The sequence below is a fragment of the Sciurus carolinensis genome, chromosome 7, assembly GCF_902686445.1.
Source record: "Sciurus carolinensis chromosome 7, mSciCar1.2, whole genome shotgun sequence".
NCBI classification, from domain to species: Eukaryota; Metazoa; Chordata; class Mammalia; order Rodentia; family Sciuridae; genus Sciurus; species Sciurus carolinensis.
In genome coordinates, this window is record NC_062219.1 from 118605014 (window position 1) to 118627140 (window position 22127).

The 22127-nt window shown below is 37.0% G+C and overlaps 1 protein-coding gene across 3 annotated transcripts in view; it reads left to right on the forward strand.

Moving 5' to 3' along the window:
* Positions 1-22127, forward strand: part of Stk38 (serine/threonine kinase 38) — a 45515-nt gene that overhangs the window by 14544 nt on the left and 8844 nt on the right. For all 3 annotated transcript variants that reach the window (XM_047557959.1, XM_047557958.1, XM_047557957.1), the window contains exons 3-9: positions 1492-1543; positions 2619-2741; positions 4688-4771; positions 9342-9465; positions 11781-11935; positions 15707-15809; positions 16677-16738. In XM_047557959.1, coding sequence (XP_047413915.1) covers positions 1492-1543; positions 2619-2741; positions 4688-4771; positions 9342-9465; positions 11781-11935; positions 15707-15809; positions 16677-16738 — 703 coding nt within the window. The remainder of the gene's footprint in view (positions 1-1491; positions 1544-2618; positions 2742-4687; positions 4772-9341; positions 9466-11780; positions 11936-15706; positions 15810-16676; positions 16739-22127) is intronic.

A 22127-nucleotide genomic window follows, 5' to 3' on the forward strand; every position in this document is an offset into this window, starting at 1 on the left:
TTGGAAGTGCAGTGTGCGTCAGCCACACTAGGTATATGCTTTTGCTCCTCTACACTTTTGTTCGGCCCCACCCTCATATTGCCTGTTTATCTGGGATGCTGATAAGTGGTGAGGAAGATTCCAGCCGGTGTACTTTTTTTTAAATTATGCTGAATAAATGAAGTTTGGATCTGTAGAATTGGTTATAAGGAAGTTTTGTGTATGTGTGTGCATGTGCTTATTTAAGTTTTATCAAATCACTATGAAACTGTAGATCAAAAATATTCTCAAGGGCTTGGGATGTAGCTCAGTGGTAAACTCCTTGTGTAGTATGCCCAAGGCCCTAGGTTCAATCCTCAGTACCACAAAGAAAAACAAAATTCTCATATGAGGCTAGGGGTATATAAGAGACCTGGCATTCAATCTTTTGCACTCCCCCTCCACCCCCATCATTTAGTACTCCAAGAATTTGGAATCTTAAGTTTGGATAGTGGTGTCAATTACCATTTTTGATCAGTCCTCCCCCTTGAATCTTTAAAATTGGCCTTTACATTTGTTATTTATTACGCTTTGCTCATGGCAGGAAGGGGGAAGAAGGTGTGAAATAAAGGAAGTAGATTTCAGTCACAGAGAGAGAAAAAGAAGCACCCTGATATAAGCAGTTATCAAATAACAGCTGTTTTGTGGTTTGGTGAGGAGGAAATAACTGGAGAGGAAAAAAAAAAACAAAACCAACATTTGGTTTCAAAAAAAAATTCTGTGTTGCATTAACATATACTTTTTCCGTCAACCCAGTCCTGTTAAACTATATCTCCAGTCCTTAATTAATTAATTAATTAATTATTTTTTGGTACTAGAGATTGAACCCAGGGATGCTTTACCCATGAGCTACATCCCCAGCCCTTTTTATTTTTAGTTTTAAGATAGGGTCTCGCTAAGTTGCTGAAGCTGGCCTTGGACTTTCAATCTTCCTGCCTCATTCTCCCAAGTCACTGGAATTACAGGCATGAGCCACTGAGCCTGGCCCTTTTTATTTCTTATTTTGAGACAGGGTCGAGTTAGTTTGTCAGACTGGCCTGGTACTTGCCATGTTCCTGCCTTGACCTTCTGAGTAACTGGGTTTAAAGTCATGTACCACCGCACTTGGCTAAAGAATCTTTTTCAAAATATAAATCTAACAAAAGATGGGTAGCTTTTCACTTGTCTTAGTAATTATAATTTTTTTGTTTTTAATTTTTTTAATTCTTTTTAGTTATAGATGGACACAATGCCTTTATTTAATTAATTAATTTATTTTTATGTGGTGCTGAAGATGGAACCCAGTGCCTCACACATGCTAGGCAAGTGCTCTACCACTGAACTACACACCCAGCCCTAATTTTTTTGTTTTTAATGAGGCATTTTAGATTTACCTGATTTTGTCATTTTTCAAAAACCAGTTATTATTTTTGTATAGAATTTTCAGAAAGTATTCAAATGTTATTTCATATATCTTGTTATTTTTTGTTTTAGACAAAAGAAGTTAGAAAAAGTGATGGAAGAGGAAGGCCTAAAAGATGAAGAGGTAATTAGTATTGGAAAAATCTTCCTTGAAATCCAGCACAGAAGGTTGTCTCATGTTCATCAAGTTAGCCTTGGTGCCAAGGGGAAGAAGGGTTTGGGCTCAGTCACAAAGGAACTTGAGGGGTGGCATGCTTCTGGTTTTGGGTATGCATAAAGAAGGAGAAGTTAATTATTAGATACCCAGGAAAGGAAGACTTCTCTAGGCATGTATGTGCCTAGATGAGAATTCCAAGAAAAAGGGTGGGGTCAATGAGATCAAATTAAAATTTAAAAGAGTAAGGCATAGCAATCTTACGAGTTTAGTGAAACACTATGTGGAAGTGAAGCAAGTTACCTATCTCAAATTAGCCCTCTGCCCACTGCCTACAGATGTGACAGGAAAAATACAGTTAATGAAGGATCATGCAAGTAACTAAATGGCAGTAGAAATGCCTTCAGAAATTTAGAATCCAGGATGGTGGTGAAAAATATGCATTATTTATAAGAATGATAGAAAGTTCCAGCACACAATGAACTATATGTAGCATGTATGAAGACCCAAAGGAGCTGGGCACAGTATCGCACACTTGTAATCCCAGCACCTCAGGAGGCTGAGGTGGGATTGAAAGTTCAAGGCCAGCCTCAGTGACTTAGTGGTGAGATCCTGTCTCAAAAAGGGCAGGAGTGGTACTTGGGAAGTCCCCCCTGGGTTCCATCCTCAGAACCATAAAACAACAACTGCAGCACAACAAACAAATCAAACAATAGCAACAAAACCCAAAGTAAAATAAAAAAACAAGTTTATTCTATATAAAAAGGATTAAAAGAAAATGTTCATCCTCTTTCATTAGAAATGTTAGAGTAATGGATTGCTGAAGTAGATTAGTCAGAGCTCCCAGAGAAGGCACCAGCTTCTTGTGTCTGCAGGCCAGGGAAAGGACAAATGACCTCTTAAGGATCCTTTTGTTGTACTGTTGTGTGAGATTGTCTAGGTTTAGTGTGGTCCTGTTCTCCACCTGGGCAAGACACACATATGACTTAGTCGTACAGTTTCATAATTTCAACTCCTTACTTTTCCTCTTTTTTTTAAATACTAGAAAAGACTCAGGAGATCAGCACATGCTCGGAAGGAGACAGAGTTTCTTCGTTTGAAGAGAACAAGACTTGGTTTGGAAGATTTTGAGTCCTTAAAAGTCATAGGCAGAGGAGCATTTGGTGAGGTAAAAACTAAAGCTGCTTGTAAAGTACAAAAAACCCCACGGTACTTCAAACTTTGCAACATACCATCATTGATATAAATGAAATATGTGGGGGTTGGTGGACAGGCACACAAGACCACATCCTAACTGCTCTATCTGGCCTCTTTCTCTCATTCTTCCCTTCTTCACTGTCCCAGATCTCTGTTCTTTTCTATTTTGCCAGGGATGAGGTTGGTACTTTAAATATTGATCTAGAGGGAGAGTTGAAAGGTAGAAGGAAATCAATATTTATTATTTACTCAATGCTTTTCTCCTGTAATCATGACAAAAACCCATTTTATAGATGTTGAAGTTAATACTCTGAGGGTATATATAAAAACCCAATGTCACATAGCATTTGTGCACCAGGACCAGACATCAGGTCCAAGTCTGACCCTAAGGCTTTTGTTTTTCCCAATACCACAGTACTTCTCCGGGAGCAAACTAGTAGCTATCTCCACCCTTTATTCATATATCTCTGAAAAGATGACCTAGGAGAGAATTTACAGAAAGGAGTTATAAAGGTAGTGGTAGAGAACTGGAAGCATTTGCAACTTTGGCGCATGTCCTTTTTTTTTTTTTTTTTTTTTTTTTTTTTTAAACAGTCCTGGGGATTAAACCCAGGCCCTCATGGTAGGCAAATTCTCAGCCACTGAGTTATATCCCCAGACCCTGGCCCAGATATTCTTTTTTTTTTTTTTTTTTTTTGGTGGTGCTGGGGATTGAACTCAGGCCCTCACACGTTAGGCAAGTGCTTTACCACTGAGCTACATTTCTAGCCCCCTCGCCCAGGTATGCTTATAAGTGTATTCTGTTCAATTACCAGAGCAAGCTGTTGGGGGTGTTTGAAGGAGTCATTGAAAGATAATTCTCATTAATGGAAAAACCCAAAGTGAATGACCTGCTCATATATTAGTTAAATTATATTTGTATAGAAGGAGTAGCATATTAGTAAAAATCAGTACCCAGGGGAAATGTGATATTTCAAAGGCACAAGTGAAAGATAAAATTGATCCATTGGTATACAGAATCACTGTTGATACCCTTTGAGAGAGGGAAAGCAATCTTAGACTGGTTTTCTGTTCAGGGAGAAAGGGACATGGGACACAGGAAAAACGTGAAGCAAGATGCAGAGAAAAATAACTTTATCTTGGAAGAGAAGGGGAAGATGTACAAGAACGTGCCAAGAAGTTTTTCTTTGTTTTGTGGACTGTTAATTTTCTTTTCATCATAGAAGTATCTGTTCTCTCTTTCTCTTCTTGTTTAAATAACGTTTTTAGTTGCCTTTGGACCTTTATTTTATTTAGTTATTTATATGCAATGCTGAGAATCAAACCCAGTGCCTCATACATGCTCGGCAAGTGCTCTACCACTGAACCACACCCCCAGCCCCATCTGTTCTCTTTTGAAACCTTGGAAAATATACAAAAGAAAGTAAAACTGCATGAAACCTTAACATTTTACTTCCAGACATTTTTCCTGTGCATGAGTTTTTACTTTTATTATAAATGTTGTTATAATCATTTGCTTAGGTTTCCAGAGATGATTAGATAACATATACCAGGTATTTAACTCATCCTTAAGTTTGAAATTGAGGCTTTTAAATTAGATTGGTTTGTTCAACTGTGGAGCCAAAGCTGTTCAGATATAGAGATGTTTGAGAATGTTACCAGTAGTGACATTACTATGTGTAATGTATTCATTTTGAGACACTGAAAAGCATTTTCTTCTGCTTTGTTAACTACTAGTTGTTTATGTTCAAATTATGACACTTTTTCAGTTTAACTTGTTAGGCTCTAGGTTCCATCCCCAAGTCTGCCAAAACCAAAAACCAACCAAACAAAAGACCTTTGTCTTTGTTATAACACATGAAAGCATTAACTTGGTGATGTGGACTTTTGACTTGGCATTTCTTTTGACTTTTTAAGGTGCGGCTGGTTCAGAAGAAAGATACGGGGCACGTATATGCAATGAAAATCCTCCGTAAAGCAGATATGCTCGAAAAAGAGCAGGTAAAGCACAGTTGGAGCAGGGTTTTTGGTCAGCCTCTGAATTTTTTGTCTCTAAAACTGTTTGCTTAGTTGCAATGTATATTTTATTATTATTTTCTTTAGCTCTGTTATTTATGACTATAATATGATAACTACTTTTTACTCTTACAAAGAAGCAGTTACATATTTAAAAGTACCAATAATGCTTGTGGGTAGTCATTTTAACTTTGAAAACCTGTTACAGAAGTAGCTGCTGTGTGAAGCTCCCACTTGATTACAAGATAACCTTATCATGAGGACCTCTTTTTAAGGTCATACTTGGTATGGATGCTTACCAAATGCTGAGAATAGGAATTGTTTATATACCTTGGAACTGAGGACTAGGAGTTAGAATTTGGAACTGACATTGTAAGGTGTGTCTCAATATGCTTCATTCTGTAAGTTCATTCATTCACACCTAAACCAAAGTTAGGTCTTCTGAACAGCTCATTATTACCTTAGAGAGGCTGATCTTCCAATATCTGAATTAATTTGAAAAATATGATGCAAATGGAAGAGCATTGCAATTTCTCCTTTAATGATTAAAAATGCTTTCACAGGACTGGGGATGTAGCTCAGTGGTAGAGTGCTTAGCTAACATGACTGAGGCCCTAGCATGTCATCCTGTCAAAGAACCTCAATACTTTCTAAAACCTGAGCCCACTTTGCAAATAGGTCTATGAGATTTGTAAGTTCCTTATGCAAAATAAGTAAGTTACAAATATTGAAAGGTATATTTTTAAAAAGTGAGAAGGCAGACTTTCTGTAAATCCAGTTTAATTTAGCTGGTTTCTTAATTGCTGTGAGTGATTACCACAAGTGTCCTGTAAAAGGTCCAGTGTTACAGGAGTGTAAAGAGAGACCTTTTGGCAGAGAGAGCTTCTCTAAAGAGCCCAAGGTTAAGGATGGAGACAGGCCCTATATCCAGTCCTGTCTACCTCTTGAGAGGAGTGTAATCATGGAGTCTTCTCTGCCTTCATTCAAGTGCCACCTCCAAAATTTGGAAGTTTTATTTTCTCTTTAATTTTCATTGTTACCCAGAAACTTTAGACTCCTAGGAATTTTGGTTGACAGTGTCAAATTCTCAGGCCGTAAATCTTCAGATGCTGTATTTTAAGCTGACAGGAATCTTATGCAAAAAGCAGTGTAAGCCAGGCACAGTGGCACATGCCTGTAATCCCAGAGACTCAAAGGTTGAGACAGGATCACAAGTTCCAGGCTGACCTTGCCAACTTAGGCAGACCCTATCTCAAAAATAAAAAGGGCTAGAATATAGCTCAGTGGTAGAATGTCCCTGAGGTCAATCGTAGTACTGAAAAAAATAAAAATGAAACTGCAGTGTAGCCCTATTTATATATTACTTAGAACTTAGTGTATGGTATGAATGTATAGGTACTGAAAGTATGCCAGTTAATCTTGAGAAGGAAAATATCATTTCTGTTATTGACTAGTCAGTATACTTGCATTTCATAAGTAAGATTTATTATTATAAGATTTATTTTGGGGCCTGGGGATGTGCCTCAGTAGCAGAGTCCTTGCCTAGCATCTGTGAGGTGCTGGGTTCGATCCTCAGCACCACATTTAAAAAAAAAAAAAAAAATTAAAAAGATTTATTTTTATAAGACATACTTTCTATAGTTTTAATGAAGGCTTGAAACTTTTATCAAATAATTAGCAGTCAGAAGAAAATTGTAAAGTACAGCGCATACTGTGACTTTCAGAATTTTATTAATTCCAAAAAGCATGTGCCAGGTGCCCAACAGGGTATCTAATATTTTATCAAATATTCTGCCTTTTTAAAAATCAATTTCTAAGATTTTTCTCCATGAAAATAAACATATCTATTAGAATTAGGATTTTAAACATTGCATTAATTTATGCGTTAAATAGGACATTAACTTAATTGTTTAGCTCACCTTAAGTGATGTACCAGTTACCTAGGTTTGATCTTGGTATAGTCCAGGTAAAGTCTCTAACCATAGATTCTACCTGGGTCAAACATTTTGAAGGAGCATAAGTGAAAGTTAGTAGTCCAGTGCAAATCCAGTCATCATTTCTGGGTAGAACTGACAAAGTCTAGATTCAGAGCCTAACTTTTTATAGTTACAGGTGCCTTATCTAGAGGAAAAAATTTTTTTGTTGTTGTTATTGTTGACTTTATTGAACTGAGCATGAATGAAGGCTACCACTGAGAGTTTGGCTTGTTATTTTGCTCTACATTTTATTCTACTTGGAAAAATTTTAAAGGATAAGACACCAGTATTTAGCTAGTGTCAGATATTTCTAGTGAAAAAGGGCAATTTTACTTGTGATGCCAGTGTACTATTATGGTAGGACAAAGCCTAACTTTCATCTCTGCTTTCTTAGTGCCCCAGAGAGCAGTTAGCACCCCACCCTATTAAATATTTACAGAATGGAGGAAAGAGAACCTTTTGGCTCTTTCCTTTTCCATCTTCAACTGACTCCACCTGTAGATCTTGAGACTCCTCGCTGTCATATCAGCCTCAGGAGAGAAGGGCAAGGTGTGCTTGCAATGATTAGCTTTCCCCTGGACAAACAGGAAATGCTGCAGTCACCATTTTGACCTCCGAGGTGAGTGTAGTAATAGTAGTGCCCCACTTTTCCTTGCTCCCTGCAGTAGGTAGGGGCCTTAATGTAAGCAGGCACATGAAGGCCACCTTGAACAGTTTTTAATTTCTGAATGGGGTCATAGCTATGGCTGCAGGACTACAGGTCAGCAAGCAGCATTAGTTTTGCAAAAACTTTACTTTTATATTTAGGTTGAATAAAGGCAGATGCTTTACTTAACTTTTTTGTGGTTTTATAGCATTATTCCCTTACTGTACATTTTTTTCACTCATACCATACATACAGAAGTAAAAATGTAGTTTTATGCACATTGAAGCTGTTGTCTCCCAAAGAACAATTTTAGTAGCGACTGAAAACTCAAATATGTAATTAAAATGCTTCCATGGCCCTGAGAATTAACCTGGACAAATGAAGCAGGTTATATGTAAATCCAAGATATATGTAGGATAGGAGAGAGTGGGCTCCATGTCCAAGTGGAAGAGTAGTGCAAAGAGTACCAATAAAGCAAGTGTGTAAAGCATCATATTAATCAAAACAACAACCATTGGGCTGAATTTGCCAACAAAGGTATCAGTTTATGATTCTTGGTACATCTTTTACTTTGGAACATATTATAAAAACTTAAGACTAGTAACAAGCTGGTTGCAGCCTCTCAGGAAGCTGAGGCAGGAGGATGGCAAGTTCAAAACTTAGCAGCAACTTCTTGAGGCCCTAAACAACTTAGAGAGGGCCTGTCTCAAAAAATTACATAAAAAGGGCAAAGGATGTGGCTCAGTGGTTAAGTGTCCCTGGGTTCAATTCCTGGTACCAAAAAAAAAAAAAAAAAAAGAAGACTGATAGCATAAATTAAGACCAGAATCTCTATTAAAGGCTTGGACTGGGTCTAAATAAAACTTAGACTTGATGCAACCCAACTTTGGATCTTCTGACACTTTTAAAGAGAGGAGGCTGAGGCAGAAGAATTTCAAGCTTGAGGCCAGTCTCCACAATATAGCAAGACCCTAGCACAAAAAAAAAAAAAAAAAAAAAAGGAAAAGAGAAAAGGAAGGATGGGATTTCATAATAGGTAGCAATGTTTTGATTGCTATTATATATTTAAAGTAAATATGACAAATTTGATATTATAAAGCATTATTTTAGCAAAATAATTCTACCAGTTTGCCCTATCCTTTTGCAACTTGCTCTCCTTTAGTTAGCTATTTTAGTAAAACAAAAAAACTGAAAATGTCATTAATTTTAATCTATAACTTTTCTTAGTTGGTCTCTCTCTCTTTTTTTCTTCTTATAGTATTGGGAATTAAATGCAGGGGCACTCTACCACTGAGCTTTTGTTTTTACCCAACCCTTTTAACTTTTTAATTTTGAGACAGGGTTTCACTAAGTTGTCCAGGCTGACCTCAAACTTGCCTTCTTTCTTCCTTAGCCTCTAGAGAAGCTGGGATTACAGATATGTGCCACTGTACCCAGCAGATGTTCTCATATTTTAATGTAGTGAGAAATGACTGAGCACATATTCTTTGCTCCACAGTGAACTAAATTCTGTGGCATCATAGTATTCTAGAATTGTCACTGTCATTTTATATGTCATTGTAGACTTGAGGGAGGACTTGTTTGGAGAGTCTTATTTTAGGGACTTATTTTTATCATAAGGGATTATTAGAACAGAAATATGTGCAAAAGAGTGGTAATTTTAACTGATCAGAGGTTTAATTTATAGCATGTTAAAGTTGCCATTTGTATTATAGCTATTCATTTTGCCATTTTTAAAGCCTTTTATCACTCAAGTTTTCATCACCAAATATTTTCAAATCAAATGTCAATTTTGAGTTAGTAGGTTTGTGTAAGTAGATCTTTTGCATCATCACAATTAAATACTCAAAACAATATTTAAATTGTTTAAGCAAATATGCAGTCTAATAAAGTAGAGCAAGGCTTGTCATTAATCAAATGCGTATACCTCCAGGTTGGCCACATTCGTGCGGAGCGTGACATTCTAGTGGAGGCAGACAGTTTGTGGGTTGTGAAAATGTTCTATAGTTTTCAGGATAAGCTAAACCTCTACCTAATCATGGAGTTCCTGCCTGGAGGTAATTACTTAACAATGAAAGGTCATTTTTTCTTTTTGTTCTGTGGTTTCTCTTTCTCACATCAACAATTAACCCTCCTTTCTACTTTAATTGTCCTCACAAAGTTCTTTCTTTATCTTCTTTTAGGTCTATATAGGAGGTCATAGCCTGTCTTGTGCTGGGGTGCCTTTCTATAATCTTAGTAACCTTTTCATTCATTCTCATAATTTCAGATGGACAGTTCTTTTTCCTTTTCCTTTTAAAATGTGTAGGAATAAACTAGGCAGTTCTGCTTGCTTTCCTCCTGTCAATGGGAATCATGTATAAGGTATCCAAGTGACAAAATTGAAGCTATAATATTCTTTGCTTCAACTTTTTAAATTTCATTTTCTTTTACTTATTAATAAGGAGTGACTTTCTCATAACCTATATTAGTAGCCAGAATCAGTTTCTCATTTCTGAGATTTCCAGTTTGACATACCTCGGCATGTGCCTCTTCTAAGGCCTCTCAAAGTAAATTCAGAACAGAACATACCATCTTTTTGGGGGAACACAGTCTGTTTCTCAGTGATTAGATGAATTCTGAGCAAACTGGTGGAGAAAAACAAAAGATAACTGTTTGCTTTTTGGTTCTTGGCAAAGCAAATACAGTTGTGGCATAATAATGATCTTGTGACAACCCTTAGTTTAGATCCAGGGTCATCAATACTTTTTATTAACAATTGATCAAGGTTACAAAAGAGTCTGTCCAGCAGAATGAGGAGAAACTTTTAAATATTTACATGCTAGTACTTAAATAGAGCCAGCTTAGTCACCAACTCCTCTTTTTTTTTTTTTTTTTTTTTCAATGCTGGGGATTGAACCCAGGGTCTTGTGTTTGCAAGGCAAGCACTCTACCAACTGAGCTATCTCCCCAGCCCAGTCACCAACTCCTTGATGTGTATCTCCTTATTGCACCATCTTCCATAGCTTCTCATGTCTCCTGCACTTGGTGAAGCTGGCCTCCAGCAGCATAGACTATCTGGCCTGAGCTCTCTGGTCATCTGGGCAGGCTTACACAGGTGCTGTATGAAGCCATTGACTGCTGTCCTATGCCAAGAGTGCAGGCCTCTTAATGTTGGTCTGAGTGCACACCCCCAGTCTTTGGTGTGCCTCCTGATTGAATGCTTACAGGAGTAATTAGGAGTATATTTTTAAAGTCTTGGGCCAAAAAGAGGATTTAATTTTTGCCTGAGTGAAAAATATCTTACTTTTCTCCCAAGAATACAAACAATAAAATTTATGATTGAAATGAAATTTTAAAAGCAGCATGATGCTGTATTAAAATAGAGGCTTCTTTCTCTTTTCCTTGTTTTCTAACATATATATAGCTTTATATGAGGTTTAAACTGAACCTTTCCTATTTTTCTTAACTTTAAACTACTTATACATATTTTCTTTGTTTTCGTCTGTTGAATTTTAGGATCTGAATCTTTTTTCTGCTATTTTATGTTGCTCATATTAAGCAGAAATAATTAAATTTTGACTTTGCAGAAAACTAAGGAGGTTGCCATTTAACTGCTAAAACTGATTCTTTGTTTTAAAAGTGATGGATATTGGTATACATTTGTTATGTAACAAAACACTAGGAAAAAATCACTGGTCTTGAGAGGTGTTTAGTGTGCACTTCTGGGAGGCAGTTGTTATGCATCCAGGTATGGCATTTTCAGCTTTTGTTGACTGATGCTTGGCTGCATAAGTTCTGCCTTTTTTTGGTTTATCTTCCAGTGTTTTGTGAATAGAAGTTGGAAAGCTTGTTTTTAGCCTTCCCAGATATTTACATTTTTGTTTGACATTTCATTTTCTCTAACAGCAGCAATACAACCTATGTGAAGTGCCATTTGCTTCTAGAGTTAGAGAGGTTTTCAGATTTTTGTGCAAAAAAGAAAAGTAAAGTAGGTTTTCCCCATAGTCCAAATAATTATACTAAGCAAAAGTGTTTTTTTAAAAGTTGTTTGGGAGAAATTTCCTTTTCCTCTCAAAAGCAAAATAGAAATCACAGCAAAATGGTCAGTATTACATAGCTTAGGTATGAAAATGTTTTGCTCTCTGTAGCTGTGATTTTTTTTTTTAAACCCCTTAAGTATTATAAACTACTCCTTGTCATTCCTGCACAGTCATAGTGGCAGTGCGGGTCAGTCTGTGGTGTACAGCAGGGTTCTGTTTATGTGCCTCATGTTGGCAGATAGAGAAGATCTGAAAACCAGTACTTACTTACGTGTTGCTTGTGTGTATGTCTGTGTGTCTGTGTCTGTGTGTGATTGTGTGGTGGTGGCTTTGTATCTTTTTACCTACAGGGGACATGATGACCTTGTTGATGAAAAAAGACACCCTGACAGAAGAGGAAACTCAGTTTTATATAGCAGAAACAGTATTAGCCATAGACTCTATTCACCAACTTGGATTCATCCACAGAGACATCAAACCAGACAACCTTCTCTTGGACAGCAAGGTATGTGTGGAGGTATCAGCAGGTGGTGTCCGCTGCTCTGAGCAGCCTTTGCGGTAACACCTGCATCACTTGTAGTAATGACATAGGGGAGATGTGATTGACCTTGTGTGTGTGTTTTTCCTCTCTTTTTTTAAATTGTTGTTTGCTATCACTTCCTCTCTCTGAAAGACTCAGGATTCTGCAGTTTGCTTTGAATATTCCTCTTAAAAGACATTCTTGAAAATGTTCAAGAACACAATTAATTTAGAGTGTTATTTTGTAATAAAGCCAAAGATAGTACTTTTCTCTTAGCATATAATTAACTATATTGCTAATACTTTACCTATCCAAACCTCTGTGTAGGAAACTTCATCAGTTAATGAGGAACTGGTCCAAGAACCAGGAAGCAAGGCAACAACAAAAAACCTGGTGCAAAGTCCACGTGTTTAATCACATTCCCTCTGTTTAAAGAAGACTGCTCAGTCTCTGTTGTACTGGCCTGTTTATATTTATTTTGAGATATGCAAATAAGCTTAGTTGCTTAGTTTCTAAACTCAGTAAATTAGAAGAGAATCTCTGTACTGCTAACTGAGTATGGAGAAGCTTGGCAAATCTCTTACCATCTGGACCTCAGTGTTCTTATCTAGTTAGTGAACATACTGATCTAGAGAAGCTCTAAGTCCTTTAGCTCTAAAATTCTAGAATGTTGTGTTCTATTATGCAGAATTTTTATCTTGACTGAATTTTTCTAAGTATAAAAGTAAATTTAATGCCTAGTGTATTTTTTTTCCTTGCTGTCTTTTTGTAACTTAATCTTATCTTTGAAAGTCCTGAAGATTTCTATCTTTCTTTGAAAACCTTTGTTTTTCTGTTTTAAGAGAGCAGGAGACTTGTCAAATAATTTCTTCTGGTTAGTAGTTTTTTTCTTCATTTTGAAAGTAATATAAATGAAAATTTGAACAATGTAAAGAAGAAATAACCTATAATCTCACCACTGAAAGATTACCACTGTTTTAATAACTTTGATACCTTTCTCTTTGTGTCAGTCTTATATAAAGTTAGCATCTTAAAAGTAAATAGCTTGGATTTCTGCTTTTAAAACATTAATGCTATGGAGATATTTTCTGATGCCATCAAGTTCAGATATATGTATATGGGTGTGTATGGTTTGTTTTTTTTTTTGGTACTGGGGATTGAACTCAGGATCACTCAACCACTGAGCCACATCCCCAACCCTATTTTGTATTTTATTTAGAGACAGAGTCTCACTGAGTTGCTTAGCACCTCACCATTGCTGAGGCTGGCTTTGAACTCATGATCCTCCTGTCTCAGCCTCCCAAACCGCTAGGATTACAGGCATGCACCACCTTTCCCAGCATATTTTTTAAAATTTATTTTAGTTGTCATTGGACCTTTATTTATTTGTATGTGGTGCTGAGGATTGAATCCAGGGCCTCACACATGCCAGGCAAGCACTCTACCACTGAGCCACAACTCTAGCCCCCACACGTATTTTTAATAAAGCACTGGCATACCTTGTGTGGTTTTGAGTTCACATGTCCTGGTCCTGTACCCGAGGCACATTAATGCTGACTTAGTCCATGTTCTGGTTCAGCAAACATGTTGAAGGCCAAGAACTTGGAGATTTCATTTAGCTGAAGAGAAGTGGGGATTCTGGAAGGTATCGATTTGCCCTCTGTAGTATGCTAGCTCAGACTTGTCATAAAATTTTCTCACAAGCAAGTTCATTTATGTGTTCAGCTACATAGATTATAGGAATGAATGCAGAAGTACTGAGTTTCTGCTGTGTGCTCACTATAGCTATAGCATTTTTTGAAAGTCTAGACTTGAATAGTATTTGGTCCACATACTGATTTTTTGTTAGACATCTCCTTTCCTAGAGGTGTACAGGCAAAACATATAATCTTGAGATCCTGTTCCTTGGCTAATTGTTTGCAGTTCTGTAAAAAGAAATACCAAGTTAGCAGGCTCAAAGCTGTCCTTGTTTTAGCAGTTTACTCTCTCTCTCTCTCTCTCTCTCTCACACACACACACACATACACACACACACACACACACACACAAATGGAATTTGTTTAAAAATAAAACAATAAGGGGCTGGGGAGATAGCTCAGCTGGTAGAGTGCTTGCCTTGTAAGCACAAGGCCCTGAGTTCGATCCCCAGCACCCAAAAAAAAAATAAAATAAAACAATAAAACCTGACCTATCTGAACAGGGCTCTTATGGCCTTGTCCCTTGAGAAATTTGTATGTTAAAACCCGAGGATGTACTCAAAGAAGGCCATGTCATGGAAAATCCAACGACATTGAAGTCACAGGGGCTCAAATCTTGGCCACACTATTTCTGATTTTGTGACCTTGAGCAGGGATCTCCCTGAGCATCAGGATTCTTTTATCTGTGTTTGGTTTTACCTCCTGATTTATTTAAAATTTTAACAGTTTGCTTGATGGTGCATATCTGTAATTCCAGCTACGCAGGAGGCTAAGGCAAGAAGATTTCAGGTTCAAGGACAGCTGGGGCAACTTAGTGAGACCCTGTCTGAAAATGAAAAATAAAAGGACTGGGGATATACCTCAGTGGTCGAGTGCTTGCGTAGCATGTGCAAGGCTCTGAGTTCAATCCCCAGTAATGGGGGAAGAAAAACTCACCACCTCAGGAGTACCTACTTCTTTCTTAGGGCTAATTATGTGCCGGGAATTGTGTTTTGAACCCTATGTGCATCAATTCTCATTCCTGCCAGAAAGATATCATTATCCTTGTTTTCCAGAGGAGACAAGGTGTTTTGGGAGAGGTAAAGTCATCCTGGTCTGGCAGGAAAGAGTACCAGCTAATTTCTGACTTTGGTTTTGCTGTTGTGCCAGCAAGATATTTAATAACTGTGTCAGTGATGTGTGACTAAAGAGTTATAAATGAGACAATACAATTAAAGTACTGATCATGGTATCTGACTCATAGGAGGTGTGAGTTTCCTTGATAAGCATTATAAAGTCAGAGACTTCTGATTAGAATATGGTATGGCAACATTTATTAAGAACTGTGCAATAATATTCCCTTTGTCTTTTGAGTAGTTTACTTCTTAGAATTTATCCCAGTGAATGGGCTGGGGAGATAGCTCAGTTGGTAGAGTGCTTGCCTCACATGCACAAGGCCCTGGGTTCAATCCCCAGCACCACAAAAAAAAAAAAAAGAATTTATCCCAGTGAAATAATTTAAGAGGAGAAAAAGCTGTATGAACAAACATTTGTTTGTTTACTCATCATTTAACAACATTTGTTAAGGTTGTCTTCTGTGTTATTCATGTTTAGGGCTGGGGATACAACCTCTCTTGTCACAGTGTACTTAAAATCCATGTTACCTAGGAGCAAAGAATTGAAAATGGAGTTAGAATTCAGTATTGGGATGGTTAGGTAATAATGAGGTACTGTGTCAGTTGACTAAATTATGTAGACATTAATAATAGTCCCTGCACTCATTAAAGAAGTAGTAAAAATGTGTCCAGATGCTATGGAGCATTCAACTAATTTTAAAAACCTATATTTGAACAAAACCAAAAATAATATGCAAAAATGAAAATTTTTTATTTGTATAGTAGATTCAAGGTATTCTTTTAAAAGTGTTATCACATAGTTTTCTCTGTAACAGAAAAGGAAAAAAGCAGTATACTTTTGCCATAGGGATGTAATGAATAGTGGGGGGGTGCAGAAGATAATGTTGTGTTCTGTCTCTAGGAAGTGTTCATCTACCCATCACCTTGTTTCTTCTTTATCGTAGGGCCATGTGAAGCTTTCGGACTTTGGCCTTTGCACAGGACTGAAAAAAGCACATAGGACCGAATTTTATAGGAATCTGAACCATAGCCTCCCCAGCGATTTTAGTAAGTGTTAACAATGATGTTAGTCTTTTTATTTCTTATGGAATTGCTATTTTCCCTGGCAACCAAATTTATCAGGAAAGATAGAGTCTTACAACCTGAGTTTGTAGAGAAGAAAATTACTTTCTCAGGTTTGCCTGTGATATGTATTTTCTGGTGAGGCAAGATGAGTGCTACCAGATATGTTAAGACAGGTGTTGAAAGAGCTTTCTTTAGAGCTCTACTGGGAAGGTTCTGGGGATGACTGTGGAGTAGGTAAGCAAAGGTAGTAAAGGAAAAGAAAAGGTCCTGGGAATAGCTCCAGACTTTATTTATCCTAGGTTCTTCTTTCTGTCATGACAGGAAAAAAATTTATCTTAATGAGGGTTACTTCTACTTGAGCATTATTTGATTGCTATCAAATCACTGAAGATTACATAGTAAAATTATAATTCATCCTAGAAAAGCTTATGTCAAATAATGTATCCTAAATTCAGAAATTTCTGAATATATAACAATTGTTCCTCTTGGGAATTTGATGATAATTTTGAGAAATAGTTAACATTTTAGGTATACTTCAGGACCTTTGTTTCTGAGGCTAAGTTCCCTGTAAGTCTGAGTAAGACCTTAATGTGTTCCCTCTGACTACATGATCCACATACAAGTGCTGTTTACAACTTTCATTGTATGATTTTTTGAGTTAATAATGCTTGAGAACCTCTGATTTGGGCTTACAAACCTACTGGGAAATGTGTCATCTGAAGTTTTTGTGTACAGGTGTGGAAAAAACAAAACTTATGGTCTCATGTGACATGAACCAGAGGGTCCCTCCAAAAAATAGTAATCATTTCTGTATAAACTTTGATTAGAGCTGTTTTTTTCTACTTTTAGCTTTCCAGAACATGAACTCCAAAAGGAAAGCAGAAACCTGGAAAAGAAACAGACGTCAGCTAGTAAGTAATAGCTGTGGCTTTTGAAATGCTACAGACCAAGTATGAATAAATTTAAAAAATATACACATGAATTTGCATTTGGTAAATATTTGTAGAACATCCCTTGCTTTTAAGATTATCTTAATAGAGTGTTGTCATTATGTTGGTAGTACCAAAAGGAATCTTTTGAAGGAGAACAGATAATATTGGGTGGTTTAGATGGTGACATTTTCAGCGGGTCAACTTGTTCTGACCTTTTAGGTTGGTGACAGTACTTTTCCTTCCTAGCCCACTTTTCCCTAGTTAAAGGGGTTGTATTTAATGCTGGAGATCTCTCATTGAAAGTTAAGTGTAAATACCTGCCTTGAGTTTTTAGGCTTTGGTTCTCAACTTGTTAAAATTTTAATTCACCTAGGCAAGTTACAACTCCTCAATTCGTAGGCCTCACATTTTCTTACTTTTCTTTTCTTTTTTTTTTTTTTTAAATGTATATTCTTGGGCTGGAGCTGGTGCTGGGGCTCAGTGGTAGAGTGCCTGCCTTGCATGGGTGGAGCACTGGGTTCGATCCTCAGCACCACATAAATAAATAAAGACACTATGTCCATCTACAACTAAAAAAATTTAAAATGGTATATGTATACATATACATAAATGTGTGTATGTGTGTATATATATATATATATATATATATATATATATATATGTTCTGTAGTTGTAGGTGGACTCAATACCTTTATTTTATTTTTATGTGGTGCTGAGAATCGAACCCATGACCTCACACTTGCTAGGCGAGCATGCTACCACTGAGCCACAACCCCAAACCCTAAGCCTCACATTTTCTTTGTGATGGAAAAAAGTACTTGATAATCAAAACTGGAGAGAAATGGAAGGGAAATTTTTATTATTTTGTTCGAGTATATACACATATAAAATTATGCCCCACAAGCTTAAAAATAATAACCTTATTGCATTTACCTTGATAGTATGTTGGAAATTATTTAAATAGTTTAATTTTACCAGTGAAATGTTATCTAGGCAAAATTTATTATTAACAATACCTAATTAATTGGTTCATGTTTGAAATACAACATACATGTACTTTGGAATGATGATCAAATGTGTATGTTATCTAATAAATGGTAGTGCTTCTGCTTGTCTGCATATATATAGTGACTTAGCAGGTTTGCCAAATACTTACATTTCAGCCAGACTTAGTAAAATGCTGACTTGGATTCCTTTGTAGTACCTTTATTAACTCACTTAGTGGGTCACTTAGTAAGTATATGTCAGTCACCTGTGAAAATGGAAGCCTAGAGAATTAAGAAACATGCACGCCTGTAATCCCACCAACTCAAGAGTCTGAGGCAGGAAGATCTTGAGTTCAAAGCCAGCCTCAGCAACAGTGAGGCACTAAGCAACTCAATGAGACCCTGTCTCTAAATAAAATACGAATAGGACTGGGGATGTGGCTCAGTGGTTGAGTGCCCCTCAGTTCAATCCTGGTATCCCCCCTGCCAAAAAGAAAGGAAGAAAGAATGAATCAGAGGAAGGGCTTGCATTTATTTTGATTTATTTGAAGCTTATCAATGGAACTTCAGACCATGATGATTTTGTTACTCTTTTGGAGCTAGAGTATACTACTTAGATGGATCCTTTCATTCTTTCATTTTCTGTTTTTTGTTTTTGTCTTTTCCTGGGAATCAAATCTTGAGGCACTTTACCACTAAGTACATCCCTAGCCCTTTTTACATTTTTGAGGTAGGGTCTTACTAAGTTGTGGATGCTGGTCTTGAACAAAGATCCTCCTGCCACAGCTTCCTGAGGAGCTGGAATTACAGGCATGTGCCACCACCCAACTTGAAATGAAACTTTGATGTCTTTTTCTAAAATTAACTTGGGGATACTTTAGTTTAGTACAATTAGTTCTAATACTGTCCCCTTTCCTTAGAAGCTAGACTTCTAAATTCTATTTGTGGTTGAAAAACTGTTTACATAGTTGATCCAGGCCTAGGGAGTATCTGAAACAGATTGGTCAAATGCTTCCTTTATGTCTGTATAAAACAGTGGTTCCCCCTCCTCCCCAACACCACCACCACTGGTTTGGGGGTTGAACCAGGAGCTCTCTACCACTGAGTGACATCCCCACCCCTTTTTATTTTTTGAGACAGTCTCTGAGTTGCTGAGAGTCTTGCTAAGATGCTGAGACTGGCCTCAAACTTGTGATCCTTCTGCCTCAACTTCTAAATTACCAGGATTACAGTGTGTGCCAGTGAGCCCTTCAAAGCAGTGGTTCTTAACATTGGCTATACATAGGAATCACTTGGGAAGCTTCAGAACATATTGATGTCTTTGCCCTACCCACAGAGATCCTGACTCGTTTGGTCTGTGGTATATAACCCTGTGTGATTCTGCCGTGCAGTTAATGTTGAGATCCTTCACTGAAAAGATGGTCTGAAATGATAGCTTCTGCCTTGCTGGGGAACTGATATTTATATTTTAGAAACTAACAAAAAATAAGGAATCTTTCATGATTTTTTTTTTGTTGGTAATTTCCACAAACCCAGAGTGCTGGGGACTCGAACCCGGGCCTCCAGCATAAGAGTCAGGCACTCTACCAGATGGGCTATATGTCATGATTTTTTTTTTTTTTTTTTTTTTTTTTTTTTTCTTTTCTTTCTTTCTTTCTGGATAGTGCTGGGTATCTAACCTGGGGCCTTAACCCTGTTAGGCAAGTGCTTTACTATTGAGCTATATTCCTAGCCCTTTTTTCTTAAAGCAGGTTAGGATTTAACTTTTGTTTACTGTGCTCACGTTTTTATTGGGGGTAATTAAGTTTCAGTACCTTAAACTGTCCTTATACTCCGAGACAAGCTTTATGCTCCTTGACAGACACCAAAGGGTCATATCAGATTCAGCAGGAACCACTTGAAGTCTGTAAAAAAGAGATTTCACAATTTCTGTATTTGGAGTTAAATTTCATTTTTAAAAGATTTTCGAAAGTCTGAACTTTTGATTTTAACTCTATTCACAATAGAAGTGAGAAAGTATAAGTTAAGGTAATCTTCATATTACCTCTTTGCATAACTTAAAGAGAATAAAGCCTCTCCCAGTTTTCCAGATGTTAATTAATGATATTTAACTTTTTTGTAAATGATCCCATTCAGCTGGTACCAAGCTGAAGGTTGATATTAACTAATGCTTAATATAAATTCCCCTGGCACAATGGCACATGCCTGTAATCCCAGTGGCTCAGAAGGCTGAGGAAGGAGGATCACAACTTCAAAGCCAGCCTCAGCAACTTAGTGAGGCCCTAAGCAATTTAGTGAGACCCTGTCTCAAAAAAATAAAAAATTAAAAAGACTGAGTATGTAGCTCAGTCTTTAAGCACCCCTGGGTTCAATCTCTGGTATCAAAACAAACAAACAAATAGCTCCAGGTTGAGCCTAATATGTGTAATTGTTTCCCCAGCTTGTTGCTTTTCAGTCCATTAGAAATCACTGAAAAAAGTAGAGGCTTGTCCCTGTAATCCTGGGAATAACTCAGGAGGCTGAGGCAGGAGGATCACAAGTTGGAGGCCAGCTTCAGCAATTTAGAGAGGCCCTGAGTAAATTGGTGAGATCCTATCTCAAAATAAAAAATTAAAAGGGCTTTGGGATGTAGCCAAGTGTTAAAGCGCTCCTGGGTTCAATCCCCAGTACCAAATTAATAAATAAATTGTAGAGGCTTTAGCTTTACTCCTTGGTTGCTTACATCATACTGTAGTGTTTTAAATTGTGACATGGTTCTGAGTAACCTTGGGCCTCAGTAACTGATTAGGTACAGGTATGAATCAGCTTGAAGTTATTAAGCCACCAAAGTAAGAGGTGATGTACGTATAGGTATTTAATCCTTGTCAGTTTATTTTGAGTATGGAATTTACAGAAGTGATTAAGAAAGAAATGAAGTTGTTTTGTTACTTTTAAAACTCTGAAATGAAGTCATAAGGGCTAGAACACATGGTGCGATTGAAATGACTATTAACAAGCAGTAGTGCTCTTCTAGATTACAGCTCTCATTGACGTTATAAATACTCAGACAACAAAAGAAAAAGGTACAGTTTTAAGAGGTTGGAGCTGGAGGATACCCCCTTGTGGAAAACAGACAAAGGCTTGGGAAGGGAATGACTCCCAGATTGGAAAGGCTCCACTTGGCCCAAAGAGTGCAGGAAATAAGTGTAGGAAATGAGACTGAGTTCCTGTGGCATTATTCTTCCTTTCACAGGTTTGAGCCATCAGTTGGCTATATTTTATTATTCTAAGAGTTGTTTTTAATACCTTAGTGTCTTGAAGGAATTCTTTTCTTGTGGCAGTAGACTCTGGTTTTATAATCTTTGATATGATTTATTTACATTCATCTTTGCTAGAATAAATCTAGTCTTTGAGTATCTGTAGTTTCTTACCTTTATAATTAGAATGAAAATACTTTGGTTCTTGGGGAGACTCAAGAACCAGACTTTAAAAGCTAAAAACAAACACAACAAAACCCCCCAAATTTGTTATTAATATTTGTATTTTTTAAAAATAATGTGTGATTGGGGCTGGGGATATAGCTCAATTGGTAAGGCCCTGGGTTCAATCCCCAGCACTGCCAAAAAATAAATAAATAAATAAATAAAATAAAAAATAAAAATAATGTGTGATTATCTAAATGGATCCCTACTTTGTAGTATACACAAAAATTAATTTTATAAGGACAATAAAATTTAGAAGAAAATACAAGATAATATCTATATGTTCCCAGAGCAAGGCAAGATTTTTGAATTGATATAAGCAGTACAAATCATATAGGAAGATTTTGATTGATTTTTACTGTTTTAAAGGGAAAAAATGTTTATATTGAAAGATAAACAAAGACAGGCCAGTCATTGAGAAGTGCTGCAGTTAGTTCTACCACTGGTCACATGCCCTGCAGATGGTGCATATGTGCACCAGGGGACACACCGAAGAATGGTTATTGCATTTTCTCTCATAGCAGAACACTGAAAATAACCCGGTGAAATGGTTACATCTGGAATAGAATATTTTACAGAATAGTGAAATTACTTAAACTACAGTTACATGTGACAGCATGGGTCAATTTTAAAAATGACGAGTCAGGCATGTGATGCATGCCTGTAATCTCAGCTACTTAGGAGACTGAGGTAGGAGGACAGCAAGTACAAGACCAGCCTGGGCAATTTAGCAAGACCCTGTCTCAAAATAAAACATAATATTGGCTGAGGATATAGCTTAGTGGTAGAGTGCCCCTGAGTTCAATCCCCAGTACCAAAACAAACAGAGAGAGAGAGAGAACATTAAGAGGAGAAATCAAACAGCAGAAGCCTACATATACAATGATACCATTTTTATAAAACTCAAAACCAAAACTAAGG